This window comes from Sarcophilus harrisii, chromosome 3, assembly GCF_902635505.1.
Source record: "Sarcophilus harrisii chromosome 3, mSarHar1.11, whole genome shotgun sequence".
NCBI lineage: Eukaryota > Metazoa > Chordata > Mammalia > Dasyuromorphia > Dasyuridae > Sarcophilus > Sarcophilus harrisii.
Window position 1 is genome coordinate 180892579 of NC_045428.1, and position 19251 is coordinate 180911829.

Here is a 19251-nt window from a genome sequence, read left to right on the forward strand (position 1 = left end):
AAAGATGGAAAATAGATTTTTATTTTCCTTTAAATACATGATGAAAAATGATCATAATTATGATGATAGTGGAGAAAAATTACACAATATACATTCAATATCTAAGGTGTCGATATGTAAATATTTTGATATGACTGTCAAAAATAAAATATACAAAACAATTAAACATAAGTGCAAATCAACAATAACAGTACAGTTGTAAAATGATTTAATAATCTATATTGTTTACTTCTGTTTTTATTTATTGATCCAAGAAAATATTTAACATTATTTAGTGACACAATTTTTATATGTTCAATTTTGTATATTTGTTGGAGTCTTATGGAACTTAGTGACAACTATAGCTCTAAACAGTCATTGTTAGTGAAATATCTGGAGTCTCAAATGAAATTCGGAATATGATATAATAAGGGCCATAGACTATTTTGCTTTTTATTGAAAATCAGAGATACTTGTTTTCTACTAAACAGGCTTAGTTCATACAAGTCTTATATTACCAGGTAGAGGTATGAGAATTTGGTCTCTTACAAAATTTATTAAATTATAAACATACCCAGAAGACTTTGCTTACCCTAAGGCTTTCCTGGGAAGTAACACAGAGATAACTCATTCCTTATTCATTCATTCATTTAAAAATATATTTATCAATTGCCTAACATGTGCAGGAAATGGTGCTAAAGAGCTATAGGTACAGAAAGATAAACAAGACCCTTTCTCAAAGCCTTATAAAAGAATTTAGACTGATGCTTCTCAGCAAACTGTGTACAGTTGTTCAGTTGAACTATTTCTTTCCCTCAAGCCTTACTGCTAGTACAATTGCTTAAAGTTCAAATATCATGCAAATTTATCATGCTAGGCTGTTCTGACTAAAGTCACTTTAACTGATATGCTTCTCAAATATTTTTTTACACTCTTTTTTAAAAAGTAGATTACTTATCAACAGTTTACATGGAGAAATCACTCAATCTCTCTGGACCAATTTTCTCATCTAAATGATGAAACTGAAGTAAATGAAATTGTTTCAACTCTATCCTTTTCCCAAAAAAGGTAAACTTTAATTGTATGAAAGATCTACTCTTTGTCAAGTACAATTTGTGTCTCTAACAAATTCTTCAATACTAAGAGAATGGGGATTAATTAATTTTGAAAAATATTAATTAATTTTGAAAAATATTCTATGTAGCAAATTCTCTTATACTGAATACTATTAAGACAAGCACAAAAATATTTTGACTAATTGACAACTTACCTACTAAAAATGACATCAACAGAATAAGGACCAGAAATGCAAATATTTTACAAAGACAAAAATACTTTTTGCTATTATTTTCCTTTCATAATTTATGCCATGTGCAATTATAAAAATAGAATTTCAATTTCATATTTCCAATTTGATACTATGAAAATGTTTTATATAAATAATGGTTTTAATTATATTGCATAATATCACATTAAATTCTTCATTTTATTCACTTGAAACTCATATTTAATATGGATAATATGGATAAAACATACTTACCCATAAAGTTCAGATAGCCTTCCCCTCCAAGCGCATGAGTGATGAGACGAATCATTTTATGAAGTTGTATTCCACGATCAATAACTAGAGTAAGAGGGGACAGCACACTCATATTTGTATACATTTCTGCATCCATCAACCAGAATGCCAGGGTTTTATCACCAACAAGAGCCTACAACAGTTAAAAACAACAACATGGGGATAAATAAAACACAAAATGTGTTATAAACAGTTATAATTTGAATCAAATTTACAAACAGATATTGCCCTCCTTAGCTTAGATGAAGAAAAATTGAATTTCTTATTTTTCAAGAAGAATATGAGCCAATTTTAGAAGGTGCCAAATGAAGAATAGTAAATGGCAAACCATTCAATGTACTTATAATTCCCACAGATACATATGCAAATAATTAGAAAGGATGTGTCAGGTTTTTTGAAATACCAATAATCAGTAGCTAAAATAATGATACTAATTAGAAGAAAAAGTCAACTTTAGATTATCTGTGAAAATATAGTAGAATAGTGACTTATACGATTAAAATATTTTTAACTGTTCTAAAATATATTATGACAGGAAGCAAACTTACTTTCTATTTGCTATTTAAGTTAACAGTCATTAAAGCTCACATTTATATACTGCTTTATAGTTTACATAGTGCTTTCCTCACAATCATATTATGAAACAGGTAGTGCTAGAATATCTTTACAGAAGAGGAAATAAAATACAGAGCAGATAACTGATAAGTGTAATTACAAAGAGTACTGGTGTTGTAATCCTAAGATCTGACAATGATAACTGCCCAGATACACAACTTTGGATAAATCAGTTAGCTTGTTCAGCCAAGTTTACTTATTTGCAAAATCAAGGAGCTGGACTAGATTGTTGCTAAAGTCTCCTCCAGCTCTAACATTCTATGATCCTTTGAGTTGCCCAGGGTTTCATTAGTTATAAGGCACTGATTAACTTTTGAATACAGAATACCACAATTGCAACAGTATAAAGTCCTTGGGGGCAGATCAATTGATGATGTTACAGAAGCAATCCAGAACCATATTCAGTAGCAAAGAAAAAAATGTTAGATTTTATATTAGTCACAGTAACTACGCAAATAAAATACATGAACTTTATCAAGAATATACTGACATGGTGGGTAGTGCATCAGTTCTGACATCAGGAAAGTCTGGGTTAAATTCTGGCCATAGATATTTAGCAGCTAGGACACAGGGCAAGTCACTTAACTTTTGTTAGCCTTAGTGTCCTCAAATGTAAAATGGGGATAGTATAATTCTCTCTCAGGTTTGAGAGAGTTTACAATTGTAAAGCTGTACGGCATTGTGATGCCTGCAACGTTAACCATCATATAAATTTAGTTGCTGTTATTATTATTATTAATATAGAGTAAGCAAGCAAAATTTCTACTTCAATTCTAAGGGTTAGACTTGTTTAAGCAAATCAAGCCACTCACTCAAGTCTATTTAAAATAAATGAAATCTTAATTCAAATAACCAATCAGAAAGATTAGACTAAATTAAAAAAAAATAATCGATTTAAGAAGTGATGTTAGATAGGAAATGTATTTGAGTTGGCTGGAAAAATAAATGAACTGGTTACAATCAAGGGATTTTCTATAAAATAACAAGTCAAATCAAACAGCAACAAGAGATTGTGTGATGATCAATGCTGATGGATTTGGCTCTTTTCAATAATGAGGTTGTTGAAGGAAAATTCTAATATGTTTGGGAGAGAGCCACCTGCATCCAGAAAGATGTCTATGGGGACTGAATGTGTATCACAATATAGTATTTTCACCATTTTTGCTGTTTGCTTGTTTTTTCTTTCTTTCTCATTTTTCCCCCTTTTGATCTGATTTTTCTTGTGCAGCATAATAAATATGGAAATACGTGTAAAAGAACTGCACATGTTTAACCTACACTGGATTACTTGCTGTCTAGGGGAAGGAGGTGAAACAAGGTTTTGCAAGGTTTAATGTTGAAGCCTATCTTTGCATGTATTTTGAAAAGAAAAAGCTATGATTTAAAAAAAAATATCACGTTAATTTGTATTTCAGATTAGGAAGCAGTATGAAACAGGAAAAAAAATATTCCAACAACATCCTTGAGGAGGAATTGCTGATAGGGACAATGTTTTAGCTTTAACCTATTTCTTGTGTAACATCCTTTAACTTAACTACATATACTGGTGACAGTTCTAAAAGCTAATTAAAAGTAACTGATCAACTGAAAATCATGAGGAAAACACCATAAAGTAGAAGATGAAGTCAATAGAAATAAATATAACCAACCTCTCATAGGCAGAGAAAATAGGGAAAAAATTAATAATCTAGATCTGGGGTCCCAACTTGTCAATGAGAGTAGAGGTCAATACAAGAAAGGCACTCCATGCCCTAGAGTTTACATGAGCCATACAATCTTAGAGTATAACATCATTTTCAAGACAAGAAAGTTGATAGTACCTTGATACTACTTTTGTCTTGGACAAAAGCATATCTGGAGTATTAAGAGTTTCATAGAAAGCACTCAGAGGAGGGATAAAAGGAAAGTGAAATGATTGGAGTTGGCTAGTACAGGCCACACCATAGCACGCCAAAAGTAAGCCTTAGGGATAAACACATAGCCAGAGGTGATTGAATCAATAGCAACGATTCCCAGAGCTCTCACCTCATGGATCATAAGGCAATTAGACAACTAGTCAGAAACCGGTTATAAAGACAGGTTGCTGACAAAAAAATACAGGGTACAGAACTGTTATATTGACCAGAGGGGAAAGGAGCTCTACCACACTAGACTATATAGTCACAAGGGATAAGGATGCCGATTACAGATTCAGGGAGGAAAAGTATGCTTGTGGTCACTCATAGATCAGAGCATAAGCCAGGAAAGCAGTGACCACATCTCTCCTTTGTTCATAACAACCTGGAAGAACCAAAAAACTGGATTCCCAGAATTAGCTGTGAAAACAGTGGTATGAAAATCTGGACCTTGAGAGAGTGCCCCTCTCTACAAGAGGAAAGCCCAACTTTAACATAAATTTTTTTAAAAAAATCAATAAACAGGCTAAAAATATAAGCAACAACCAAAACAAACAAAAACTACAAAAAAAAAAAAAAAAAACAAAACCTTGACCACAGAAAGTTACTATGGTTTCAAGGAAGGTCAAAAATAATACTCAGAAGCAATAATATCAAAACTACTACAACCAAAGTGTCACAAGAAAAATGTGAACTGGTCTCAGGCCCCACAACATCCTAAAAGAACTAAAAAAGGATTTTAAAAATTAAATAAGGGAGGCAAATAAAAACTGGGAAAAGAAATGAGAGTGATCTAAGAAAAAAATGAAAAAAAAAGTTAACAATTTTGGTAAAAGAGGCACAAAAAAAGTGTAAAAAAAAATCTTAAAAAAAAATAGAATGGAAAGGAGGCACAAAAGCTCACTGAAGACAATAATTCCTTAAAAGGCAAGTGAAACTTAGTGACTATATGAGAAACCAAGAAACAAGTAAACAAAATAAAACAAAACAAAATGGTGGAAAATGTGAATTAGGTCATAACATGTATTTCAAGTAATCACATGGAAAAAAATTAAAATTATTCTGGCTTGTCTGAAGGGTTACAACTAAAAAGAATAGGCTGAAGTTGCAGATGGCAAAACATTGGTCTGAAGGTGAAGTCACTAGCTATCTTTCTACCTATCTATACTCTATTTGCATTCCTACATACTTACCAACCTATCTAGCTACCAAAGTTTGTTAATTACTCCCATTGAGTCTGTTCCAATTCCACTTTTTTTTCACCATTTCAAAAGTTCCTGGCCTTGTCTCTTTCAGTTTAATTTTGTCAGTTTTTTAAAAGTCATGAATATAACACTTTGGAACTACACAGACTAAATAAATTAATTTAAATTGTACTGGCTGGTATCAGAGGAGAAAAAGGACAATACACAAGAAATTTAGTGACTGTTCTACATCCTGATATTTTGTGGGAGTTATTATTCTAATTATTTCCAATTCGAATAATTCCAATTGATTAACTTTCTAAAGTGATCTTAAGTGCATCAAAATATCATCTGCAAAAAAGTTACAATTTTGCATAATCATTTCCTTATTTTTGTTTTCCTCTTGAATCTCTTGGAAAGGACTCTACTTTTTTCTCTATAACATAATATTGGGTTTCGGTTTTAGATACATACTATTCACCATGCTAATAAAAAGGTCAATTTCATCCTGTTTTTTACTATTATTTTTAAAATAGAAATAGGATTTTTAAAAAGATTTTCCCCTTTATTTGTTGTTTCAATATCTTAAATTAATTCTTATTCATAATCTATAAGTTTTGCTAAAATTGACCAAACTTGACATATTCCTGTAACAGATAATTTTTATCTTTATTACAGTATACAACTTTTCAGCTGTCTTGTGGATATTGATGTTATACTGATAAGTTATACTGATAAGAGTTGTTTTTCCCCCCACAACATTGCTTCTCAATGGTTTAAAAATTAAAACTATTTTGGATCAAAGAAGTAATATGGAGAATTTTTTTTCCATTTTTAAACAAGTTTATATAATATTAAAAGTAATTATTCTATAAATATGTTAGAATTATTTGTAAACATAACTACTCTAATGGTGTTTTCTTTGGGACTTAGCTATGGCTTGTTTAATTTGTATTTCGTTGACTGGGGCACTTAATTTCTCCATTTCTTTCTGTTTATCGAGACATTTTATATCTGGGTAATATTCATTTTTTTCATATATTACAGTAGAATATAATTAAAAGAAATAATTTGTAAATTTCTCAAATTCCTATTTCATTTGTTTTGAATTCTAGATTTGTTGCATTCTCCATTTTAATGATGGTAATTTAAACTTTTAATATTTTTTAATAAAAAATCAGATGAGCTAATAGTATATTTTATTATCCAATTTCAAAAAAATTGTTAGTCTTTTTTTTACGTTTCACTTTTTTTTTTTGTTTCTTTATTATTATTATTATAGCTTTTTATTTACAAAACATATGCATGGGTAATTTTTCAACAATGAAACTTGCAAAACCTCCCCATTCCCTCCCCTAAATGGCAGGTAGTCCAATACATGTTAAATATGTTAAACACAATATATGTATACATATTAATAGAGTTATCTTGCTATATAAGAAAAATCAGATCTAGAAAGAGAAGAAAAAAAATCTGAGAAGGAAAACAAGAATGTAAGCAAACAATAAAAGAAAGAAAGGAAATGCTATGTTGCGGTTCACATTCATTTCCCATAGTTTTCTCTCTGGATATAACTGATTATCTTCATTTCTGAACAATTGGAACTAGTTTGAATAACCTCATTGTTGAAGAGAGCCACGTCCATCAGAGTTGATCATCATATAATCTTGTTGTTGCCAATGTATAATGACTTCCTGATCCTGCTCATTTCACTTAGCATCAGTGTTGGAATCTTTACAAACTGTTAAGCCATTGGAGTTGATAGAGACAATAATTATCTAATTTGGCATGTTTCAATATGATTGATTTGATCTTAGAAGAAGATATTTTGGGCCAGAACTTGAAACAAGGTACTAAGTACAACTGATGGAAACAATGCTTGTGTTCACACCTTTACAGAGCTCATAAGTATCTAACTACTCAATGGAGTTCACACATTTGAGAGATTTCAGGGCTTAGCATGGCTTAGTATGAGATATCCAAATTCACACCTCCCTTAGGGCCAGAGAGCATTCTGGGAGATAAACCAGAATCCCTCTCTCTCCAGAAGGAGGAGTTAACCTTTGGGAGATCATATATATACAGGAAGCTCTCAGAGCTTGAGAGAGTTTTTCTTGGGAACATTGACTGGAGTCAGAGAAGAGCACTCTGGGAGGAAGCCTACAAGCCCTCTCTCCAAGGCAAGAGAGATTTCATTGCATCTTCTACCTTGGTGCTGGCTGGAGTTGGAAGGACAAACCTTTGGATTTGGAGACATTCGGAGGGAGCTCTTGGAACCAAACAGAGAGATAGGCTCTGAGCTAACTGGGCTATATTGAAGGACACAATAAAAGATCTGAACTTTTATCACCTGGCTGTGTTTTGGAAAAAGAACACTAACACATCAGTTCATGTAAGTCTCTAGGCTTTTCTGAAATCCTCCTACTGGTCATTTCTTAGAACAATAATATTCCATAACATTCATATACTACAATTTATTTAGCTATTCTCCACTTAATCGGCATCCACTCCTTTTTCCAGTTTCTAGCCACTACAAAAATGGCTGCCACAAACATTTTTGCACATACAGGTTGCTTTCCCTGATTTAAGATCTCTTTGGGATATAAGTCCAATAGTAACACTGCTGGATTAAAGGGTATGCACATTTTGATAACTTTTTGAGCATAGTTCCAACCTGTTCTCCACAATGGCTGGATGTATTCACAATTCCACCAACAGTGTATCAGTGTCACAGTTTTCCCACATTCCCTCCAATATTCAGCATTATCTTTTCAACAGTTATTTTAAATGGAATTTCTCTTTTTATCTCTTGCTGTTGGATTTTGTTAGTGATGTATAAAAATGCTGATGATTTACATAGATTTATTTTGTATCCTGCAAGTTTGCTAAAGTTGTAGATACTATCTAATAGCTTGTTAGTAGATAATCTGCAGATCTCTAAGTATACCACCATATCTTCAGTAAAGAGTGATAATTTGCTTTCCTCATTACCTCCTCTAATTCCTTTAATCTCTTTTTCATCTCTTATCGCCAAAACTAGCACTTCTAATACAATATTGAATAGTAATGGTGATAGTGGGCAATCTTGTTGCACTCCTGATCTTATTGGGAATGGTTCCAGTTTATCCCTATTACATATGTTGCTTAGTGATGGTTTTAAATAAATGCTACTGACTATTTTCAGGAAAAGTCCATTTGTTTCTATACTCTCTAGTGTTTTTAACAGGAATGGGTTGTTGGATTTTATCAAATAACTTTTCTGCATCTATTGAGATGATCGTATAATTTTTGTTTATTTGGTTATTGATATAGTCAATTATGATAATAGTTTTCCTAATATTGTACCACGCCTGCATTCCTGGTATAAATCCTACTTGGTCATGGTATATTATCCTGGGGATGATTTTCTGTAATCTCTTTGCTAATATTTTATTTAAGATTTTTGCATCAATATTCATTAGGGAGCTTGGTCTTTAATTTTCTTTCTCTGTTTTCAACCTCCCTGGTTTGGGTATCAGTAACATGTCTTTGTCATAAAAGAAATTTGGTAGGACTCCTTCATTCCCTGTTTTTTCTTAATTTTTAATTTTAATTTTTCTTTGAAAGTCTGGTAGAATTCACGTGTAAATCCATCTGGTCCTGGGGATTTCTTCTTCTTAAGGAGGTGATTAATAGCTTGTTCTATTTCTTTTTGTAAAATGGGACTACTTAAGCACTTTATGTCCTCCTCTGTTAACCTGGTCAATCTATATTTTTTTAGGTATTCATTCATTTCACTTAGGTTATCAAATTTATTGACATAAAGTTGAGCAAAATAACTTAATTGTTGCTCTAATTTCCTCTTTATTAGTGGAAAATTCTCCTTCTTCATTTTTATGACTGAGTTTAATTTTCCTCTTTCCTTTTTCTAATCAAATTTACCAAAGATTTATCTATTTTGTTGGTTTTTTCCTACAATCAACTTTTAGTTTTATTTATTAATTCAAAAGTTTTTCTTTTTTTACTTTCAATTTTATTAATCTCTCCTTTTATTTTTTAGAATTTCCAGTTTACTATTTGATTGGGGGTTTTAAATTTGGAGAATGGCTGAATAAATTGTGGTATATGAATATTATGGAATATTATTGTTTGGTAAGAAATGAACAACAGGATGATTTCAAAAAGGCCTGGAGAGACTTACACCAACTGATGCTGAGTGAAATGAGCAGGGTCAGGAGATCATTATATACTTCAAAAAATACATATTATGATCAATTTGATGGACCAATCTTCAGCGATGAACCAAATTGGTTCCAATGGACAGAATGAAGTGAACCAGCACGCCCAGTGAAAGAACTCTGGGAATGACTAAAAACCATTACATTGAATTCAATCCCTTTATTTATGCCCACCTGCATTTTTGATTTCCTTCACAAACAATTGTACAATATTTCAGAGTCTGATTTTTTTGTACCAAAAATAATGGTTTGGTCATGTATACTTATTTGTATCTAATTTATATTTTTATATTTAAATCTACTGGTCACCCTGCCATCTGGGGGGGGTGGGGGGAAGGAGGGGAAAAATTGGGGTTTGGCAATTTAAGTGTAAAGTTACCCATATATATAACCTGTAAATAAAAGTATTTAAAAAAAAAAAAAATATATATATATATATATATATATATATATATATATATATGTATTCTTACTGTCTTTTGTGTGCCTCAGAAGATAATGTGGTTCAAGGGACCCTCAGCTCCCTCAGCCCTTTATCTGTTTAGATAGTCTTTTTTAACACCCTAGTAATATGAGTAAATTCCATACCCATCCTCCTCTTCCTCCTCTATTCTCTAATCCCCGGCTTCTTAAACTGTGATTCACAACTCTATATGGGGCCTCATAGCTAAAGGTGACAGTCATGAAATTATGATTTATCATCATTAAATGTATGTTTTGCATTCCTATTTTATACACCTATATCTCCAGTGTCATGTAAAAATTTCTTGAGCCAAAAGGAGTCACAAGTAGAAGTCCTGCTCCTAATGTACTCATTTTTCCTTATCTTTTCTTACTTCTGTTAATTTAATCAAAACATAACAAAAAAAAATTTTCCACATTGCCCCTACTCTTACTTAAATCTCTGTATGACCTCCATTGCCATTAGATTTCTGAGACAATTCAGTTTCTTCTCTCACCATTAAAATGTAAACACTTCATCTTTACATATAACAAGCCTCTGAATAATTAATTAACTCCCAATAGTAGTTCAGTTCTCATTTTTGATAATACAGTTGTTAGTTAATCCTTTCATCTGGAGATTTCCTTGCTTTGTTTTACACCATGGTATTCACTGTACTAATAGCTTTTCTTTTATTCACTCTTATCTTCAGTATCTCTAAACTTTTTGTTTTAAGGTTTTTTTTTCCTGAAAACTATATAACAATTTCTAAAAATTGACTTATTCTAATAGTGTTCTACTACAGAATTAAGTAATTTAGAGAAATAAGGGGCTTAAGACATCATTTAATCATAATTTAAGACATAATTTAATCATTAAATAATGAGCTTATTTTTCAGAGGAATAATAAATCAGAATACATATAAAATATTTGGTAAATGAAAATATCAAGAACATTAGTTAATTTTATCACCATATTAATCAAAATGAATGTTTTGAGACTAAATTTTTAAGTTAAATTCACGCAAAGTTTAAATAATAGTTATACTTCAGTACAGCATCAAAACTTAAGCATACTATAATTGTAGGGCGGTTAATAGGGAGATGGACTATATAAATAATGTAAGGTGCTAAGTTATAAAAACTACAAACAACAAAGAAATCTTATACAATCACATTTAAATAATTCATCTAAGTAAACATATTTCATTATGTTTATAAACATAATTATTATGTTTATAAATATAAACATATAACATATAAACATAACATATAAATATAAACATATAACATAAAAACATTATAAACAGTATTTCTTAAAGAAATACTTTGAATATAGTTAAATCATGGATTTACATATATTAAAATATAAATATTTGTTTTACCTGATCATGACTTTCTGCATATGCAATGCACTTTTCAAGGTAACGCCTGTTTATGAGGGTATGCACAATGTTTCCCATATTCCAGTCTTCATCTTTAAATTCTTTAAGTATCTAGTTGAAACAAAAGCAAAAAATACTTATAACTAAAATGAATTGTCTTATGATGTGTATTTCTTCTTTTTTTATGACTGCTAACTTCATTCATGAAAAAAAAAAGATGTTAGGGACTTACAAGGGATTAGGCACTATGTTTCAGAAAATAGGACAAAAATAATTATCTACACTTCTAAGTACTCGAATGTACAATATGAGATAAATTAATAAGAGAACATTTATTTATGAAGACTGTAAAGTTTAGCAAACAATTGAACTTAACCTTGAAAGAAAATAAGAATTTTAAAGGATAAAGATGAGGAGATAAGATACAGTTGGACAGATCATTAAAAATGTACAGAAAAATGGATTTAGATTTGAAAGATGTCTGGAAGGGTGAATTGTCTAGAATGTAGAGTACATGGATGGAAAAAACATGAAGCAAGATTAAAGACAGATTGTAAAGGATACTTCTTCATTTTATTCTGAATATAATAATGAAATTCTGAAGGCATTTGATCCATGACATAGAAAGATTATGCTTTCTGGTATGTGAGGAGTGGTTGGATATAGCCAAGAATAAAGAGAGGGAGTTCAATTAAGATAAAATTATAATAACTCATACAAATGGCAAAAAAAAAAAAAAAAAAAAAAAAAAAAGACAGAATCGGCTGGAAACTATGGGAGGAAAGAAAGAGTAATATGTAATATAAAATTGACCAGATTTGACATTTGATTGTCAATCAATATGAAAATATGAAAGCAACTAAGAGGATAGTTGTCTATGAAGACAACTTTGTCAGATGGACATATTTAGACAGAAAAATCAGCTGCCCTTTTAGACAGATTGAGTTTGACATACTTATAAAGATATCTAGTTGGTATTAGAGAACACAAATTAAGGAAAGATAATAGGGGTAGATAACATATTTTGTGAGATGTTTACAGATAATTGAACCTTTAAGGGCCAAAGGAATAACTCAGCTTTTAAAGAAAATGGCCTAGACCTGAGATCTTAGAAATAACCATGGTAAAGGATATGGACATAAATGGTGGTCAATCTACCAAAGAAGACTGAGAAAAAGTGGCCAGATAGATAATAATAAAGCTAATTTGTATCATGAAAGCAAAGTGAAAAGAACAACTAAGCAACTATGGGGGAATTGAGTCCCTGTTTCCCCACATCCCCTCCACCATTCATCCTTGTCTTTTCCTATCATCCTTCTTAACCAATCTGAGAGCTATTTCAGAATTGCCTTAATTAGCATTTCTCTGATTAATAGTGATTTAGAGCACTTTCTCATATGATTAAAAATAGTTTTAATTTCTTCAATTGAAAATTGTCTGTTAATATCATTTGACCATTTAGATTAATTAATTAAATTAATTTGACCATTAGATAAATTTAGGTAGTATTGTCATTTTTATTATATTTACTCAGTCTACCCAGGAGCAGTTGATAGTTTTCCAACTGATTAGGTCTGACTTTATGTGGAAAGTGTTTTATAGCTGTATTTGAATATTTTATACTATCTACAGTAATTTTAATTGGAATTTCTTTTTGTATCTCTTGCTGCTGAACTTTGTTGGCAATATATAAAAATGCTGATGATTTATGTGGATTTATTTTGTATTCTGCAACTTTGCTAAAGTTGTGAATTGTTTCTAGTAGTTTTTTAGTTGATTTTAAAACAGTTTTCCTTAAGGAAATTGCTCTAAAACTTTCTTTCTTTTGGCTTAGCCTGTTTTAGGTAATAGCACCATATTTGCATCATAAAAAAGAATTTGGTAGTATTCCTTCTTTGACTATTTAGTCAAATAATTTATAACATACTGGAATTAATTTTTCTTTACATGTTTGGTATAATTCACTTATAAATTCATCTGGCTTTGGGGATTTTTTTCTGAAGGAGTTCATTGAAGATTTGTTCAAATTCTTTTTCTAAACTGGGATTATCTATTTTATTTCCTCTTAATCTGGGTAATTTATAAATTTGTAAATATTCATCCATTTAACTTAGATTGTCAGATTTACTGATATGTGAGTGGGCAAAAGAGCTCCTATTTATTGGTTTAATTTCATCTTCATTGGTAATCTAACCTTCATTTTTAAAACCAGTAACTTGATTTTTTTTCAGCTTTTTTAAAAAGATCAAATTAACCAGCTTTATCTATTTTATTGGTTCTGTCACAAAACCACCTTTTCAACTGATTACTTCCAGTTTTCTTACTTTCAATTTTATTAAAATCCTCTTTGATTTTTAAAAATTTTTAATTGGGGATTTTTAATTTTTCTTTTTAATATTTTTAGTGGATCACTGATCTCTTCTTTCTCTATTTTATTTATATAAGCATTTAGAGATATAAAATTTCCCTGAAAAACTGCTTTGGTTACAGCCCATAAATTTTGATACATTGTCTCATCATTGTCATTCTCTTGGATGAAATTATTGATGTTTTTATGATTTGTTAGTTGACCCAACTCATTCTTGAGGATTAGATTACATGGTTTTGAATTATTTATTAGTCTATCATTCTACAATACTTTATTACATGTAATTTTTATTGAATTATGATTTGATGTTAAGGACCATAACTAATTGTGAAAACCTGTACAGGGTTAAAGGAGACTAGCATTAAGGGGCAGGTAGGTTCTCTGAAAGCCCCTACAGCTGTGAATCATAACACATTTGAAGGAATTGCAAATCAGCCTTTACTGAGGCAGATGTTGCTTGTGAACTGGGAATGAAATCAGAAGTGGGGGAGAAGTCAGAGAATGCAACTGCCTCTCAGTTTTTTATCCTTGTATTGTTATCCTCTCACATGAAAGGATCTACTCTGCAGATCAGAATTAGGTCCCTAGGAGCCATTAGCATAACAATCTGAAAAGGATGCTTTTAATATTTCTGCCTTTCTGCATATGAATGTGGAAGTTTTTATCAATACATGTTCTGTTTTTATGTAAGTATCTTGTACCACGGAGAAAAAGGTATAATCCTTAGTATCCTCATTCAATTTTCTCCAGGTCTAAAATATTTTACTTTTCTAAAATTCTATTCATCTGCTTAACTATTTTTCTCATTTGTTTTGTGGTTAGATTTACCTAGTTCTAAGAGAGGAAGGTTGAGGTCCTCCACTGCTATAGTAGTTTTACTATCTATTTCTTCCTGTAACTCCCTGAATTTCTCCTCTAGGAATGGGTTAGTATTGATGAAATTGCATAGTCTATGGTATCTTTTAGCAAGATGTACTTTCCTTTCTTATCCCTTTTACTTAGATCTATTTTTGTTTTTCTTTTGTCTGAGATCATGATTTCTATCTCTGCCTCCTCACCATTTTTTTTTTTTTTTTTTACTTTCGCTGAAACAATACATTCTCATCTACTCTTTTACCTTCACTCTGTATGTATCTCTCTGTTTTGAGCCAAACCTTGAGTAAGAATCAAACAATGCTTACCACCTCTCTTCTTTCCCTCCACTGTGACAGTTCTTTTGTACCTCTGCATGTGATATAATTTACCATATTCTTCCTCCCCATCCTCTTTACTCAATACAATCCTTTTTTTTAACCCCCATTTTTTTTTTTATAATATCCTATGTCTGTCAACTTGTACCACATTCCTCATTTATCCTAATAAGAGATATAGTTCTCAAGAGTTACAAGTATCATCTTCCTGTGTAGGAATATAAGCAGTTTAAACTTATTGAATAATTGAATAAATGAAATTGAATAATAATGACTATTATTCTATGGTTTTAGGATACAAGGACAATTTTCTTGATAATCTTTTGAAAGTGGCTGTTCAGGTTCTTTTTTAAATTATCTCTTTTAGGTAGTTCAATAATTCTTAAATTATCTCTTCTGACTCTATTTTCCAGGTGTGTTGTTTCTTCAACGAGGCATTTTACATTTTCTTCAATATTTTATTCATTTTCATTCTTTTGATTTTGTTTAATTGATTCTTCATATCTCATAGAATCAGTTTCTACTTGCCCAATTCTAATTTTTAAAGAACTATTTTCTTCAGTGAGTCAATTCTACTTGTTAAGGACTTGTGTTCTTCAGATTGCCCCCACTCCAGTTTGGCCAACTGCAGTTTTTGAGAAACTGTTTTCTTCAGTCAATTTTTGTCCTTTGTTTTCCAAGCTGATGACTCTCTTATATAACTCATTTCTTTTCCCAATTTTTCTTTTGCCTCTATTGTCTGATTTTTAAAATCTTTTCAGAGCCCTTCCAAGAAGGCTTTTTGGGTCTGAGACCAATTCATATTCCCTTTTGAGGCTTCATATGTAGGCCACTATGATGGAGTGGGGCCTGGCCTCAGCTGGCTTGCTGTGTCACCAGCCTGATAAATCAAGATGGAAAGGACTCGGTTGCTGATCTGTGCCATGGCTAAGAGCTTCCCACTGGCTTTCCCAGACACTGCAACTGCTCCCCTTTTACCGAAATGAGACAGTCTTTTTCTGAAATCCTGCTAAATTATCCTAACCTAGATAACAGTTTCACTTCCAACTTTTAGTAGGTTGGGTTAGTTAAAAAATCTATTTAGACATTTCTGATGGAAACTGGAAATAGCTCAGGCAATTTCCTGGCTTCTTTCTGCTACCTTCACTCTGGCCCCTGAACAAGTACTTTTCAATATAACTTTTTGTCACATAGCTATAGCATACAATTCAAGAAACTACAGCTTTATTATTGTCAAAAATGAGAATTAATTTATGATGACTGCAATTTTAATGATGTTTTCTTATAATAGCAGAGGTAATAAAACTGCTATATGTAAAATCAATAGTTAATACTCATTATATTATATGCATGGTTAAACTGCTGAAAAGCATATGAATAAATATAGGAAATTCAAAACACTTATTTGCTCATTGATACAGAGGAGTCAAGTCAGTCGGCCCTTTCCCTTATGATGTGATTATATGAATAAAAACAGCAAAAGTGACTACTAGATGCATAGGTATAAATACTAAGAACCGAAGAAACATAGGATATGAATTTTTATTTGGCTTACATCTGACTACAATAGTATGGCAAGAGTGAATGCTCTGGAAGCCAGAAGGACCTTAGTTCAAATACTGTCTCAGATTTACTAGCTGTCTAACAAAAAGCAACTCACTAAGTCTCTCTCTCCATGACCATTTTCTCTAAATCAAAATGAGGATAATATTTGTAGTAGCTACATCACAGACTTGTTATGAGATTCAAATAACATAATACATGTGTAATTCTTTACAAACTTTAAGCAAGTTATTATTTTCATTATTATGGAATAGTCATAGGTAAATGAGGAGTTCTTTATAAAGTTTGTCTACATAATTATGAAACAGTTAAAAAGTACCATGGATATGGACAATAGGCCATTAAATCAATGTGCAATCTGGAAAACACTGGTTAGTTATTGTAATTTTACATTTAAGGTTAGAACTTCTATCACTGAGGAGCAGATAAAATATTCTCCTTGTAAGTTTTAAGAATTATGATTATTTGATTATATAATGCTAAAAATAATTTCCTGACCATTAATCAAACCTTTCCCTTAAATACAGAAACTAACCATAATGGTATTTTTAATAATTTCAACAACCAAAAATGATAGCTGCATATACACAAAATAATTACTCAGATTAAAAAACTTTAATGATATCTTACCTGGATCCATTTATCCGGAATTGCCATGGCTAATCGATAATCAAAACCACCTCCACCCTGAGTAATAGGACAGCACAAAGCTGGCATTCCTGAAACATCCTAAAAGAAGATTAAAAAAAAAAACCCCAACATAATTTTACATATCATATGAATAATTCTGATGTAATATTCCATTATCTAATACTTAATAAAGAAAATTAAATTTAATAAATGCAATTTAATTTTTCTGGAAAATTACTCTAAAATTCTATTAATCTCTAGCATAGAAAATTGAAAATTGATGCAACTATGATTCTATGGTAAATCCTCCAAGATTTTTCTTCTCTTGCTCTGGTCCAAGTCAGACTTGCAACATGCATACAACACAGATAATCAAAGTATTTTGAAAATAAATTAAAATGTAAGGTAATATTAATTCAATTCACTTTAAAAGATATCTGTTAAATGCCTAATATGTTTAAAAAACAATATGATTGGCGTTAGCAAAGATACTTATTATATAAACTCTGTATTTAAAAGTATAATTATGCTATGTCAAAAAACTTAAAATTGTTAAGAGGTACGTGAACTTGTCTTTGAGTTACCATCATACAGAAACAATGGATTGACAGTATGAAAGAGACCCTATGTGTGTCAGGAATAAAATTCCCTCCCCACCCACTGATGTGGAGCTGATGTAATTTTTTATTTGCACCCCAAGCTTAACTCCCTGTATGTCAATACAGGAGTCAGTCAGTCTATAAGAGACTGAGAAAATGTTTGTGTATCTGGGACCTTTGTAGATAAGTTGACTATCATATCTTCATAGTCTAGCAATTCCCAAGGGAAAAGAATGTTGCTTTTACCATCTTATTCATGATTCCTCCTCTCCTTTGGGAGAAAATTGTCCTTCTTGGGCACTGCTCTTTACTTCCTGCCACACCCATGTAAGAGATGACTCCTGTCTCTCCTCTCTTCTTTGTGACAATCTCACAAACACTCAACTTCTATCATGATGGTGAATTATTTGCACTTGCATATGAGTCAACAAGCATGTTCATTTCTCTGGTAATAAACCCAGTTTTTCTCATATGCTTCATGAGGTTGTGACTATTCAAACAATCTAATATGGGGGAAAACATGGACACAAATATCCATGAATAGAAAGTGAAAGGCATGCAAAATATATTAAAAAAGTACAATGAGACTACTTGAACAATGAGAGGATATCTGGAAGTGTTGTGCACTGATGGAACAAGAAAGGTTTTTAATAAATAACAAGTAACAAATTAATGAAGTATACAGATGGAGGAGAAAGTATCCATTCCAATCATGGGGAAATAGAAAGAAGAATGGCACAGAAATGAGATGAGAAGATGAAAATGAGAGGAGTGGAAACCATAGCTGGAAAACAGAATGCTTGAAAGAGACTAAGTTTCTCATTAAAGGTAAATTAAAGATAAATGATAGAAGGCCTTAAATGCTAGCAGCCATAATTAATTCTTCAGTTAGTAGGCAGAAACAATTAAAGATTTTGTGTAAAGTAGTGACATGAATATGGGTGTGAATCAGAAGCAATAGTAAGATAGTAATGCGAAGTATGGATGGAACAAGCAAAAAGACCAGCTAAGACAATGAATCATTTGTTTTTTTGAATGCTCAGAAAGAAAAGCAAGCAGAACACTCGTTAAAATAAAATGTAGAACTTATTACATTTTTTTAAAAAGTAGGCAATATGATTTGGAGTTTGCCAATTTCATATACTGTTTTTGAGTTCTATTTTATATGCAGAAATGCTAATTTGGATGTGAATGAGGTGTTGTTAATCATCGACATAAACGTGATAACTGAATACATAGTGGTGGATGACAATAGTAAGGTTAAAAATGAAGAAAATGAAGGCCAAGGATAGCACTCCAAAGAATATCCACATTTAAGAGGAGAGAAAGAAAATGTAAAGTCAGAAATGGGATAGAAAAATAGCCAGAGAGATAGAAGGAAAATTAAAAGAATACAGTTATCTGGAGCTCATGTGTACACACAGACACACAAATACAAATAAAATAAAACAGCATATCAAAAAGGAGAGAATATTTTTTCATAGTGACACATACTTAAGAGAATTTAAGATGTGTGAGGCCAGAAAAAAGGAGTTCATTAGTGAGCTTTGAGAGAGCTGTATAAGGACAGAAACCAGAATGAAAAGGGGCATGTCCATGGAGGAG

General features: G+C 31.3%; 1 protein-coding gene across 1 annotated transcript in view; it reads right to left on the reverse strand.

Moving 5' to 3' along the window:
- GBE1 (1,4-alpha-glucan branching enzyme 1) overlaps positions 1 to 19251 on the reverse strand; it is a 142890-nt gene that overhangs the window by 30719 nt on the left and 92920 nt on the right. The window contains exons 10-12 of the mRNA XM_031958840.1: positions 17048 to 17146; positions 11297 to 11407; positions 1520 to 1691 (exon numbers count right to left, since the gene is read on the reverse strand). Coding sequence (XP_031814700.1) covers positions 1520 to 1691; positions 11297 to 11407; positions 17048 to 17146 — 382 coding nt within the window. The remainder of the gene's footprint in view (positions 1 to 1519; positions 1692 to 11296; positions 11408 to 17047; positions 17147 to 19251) is intronic.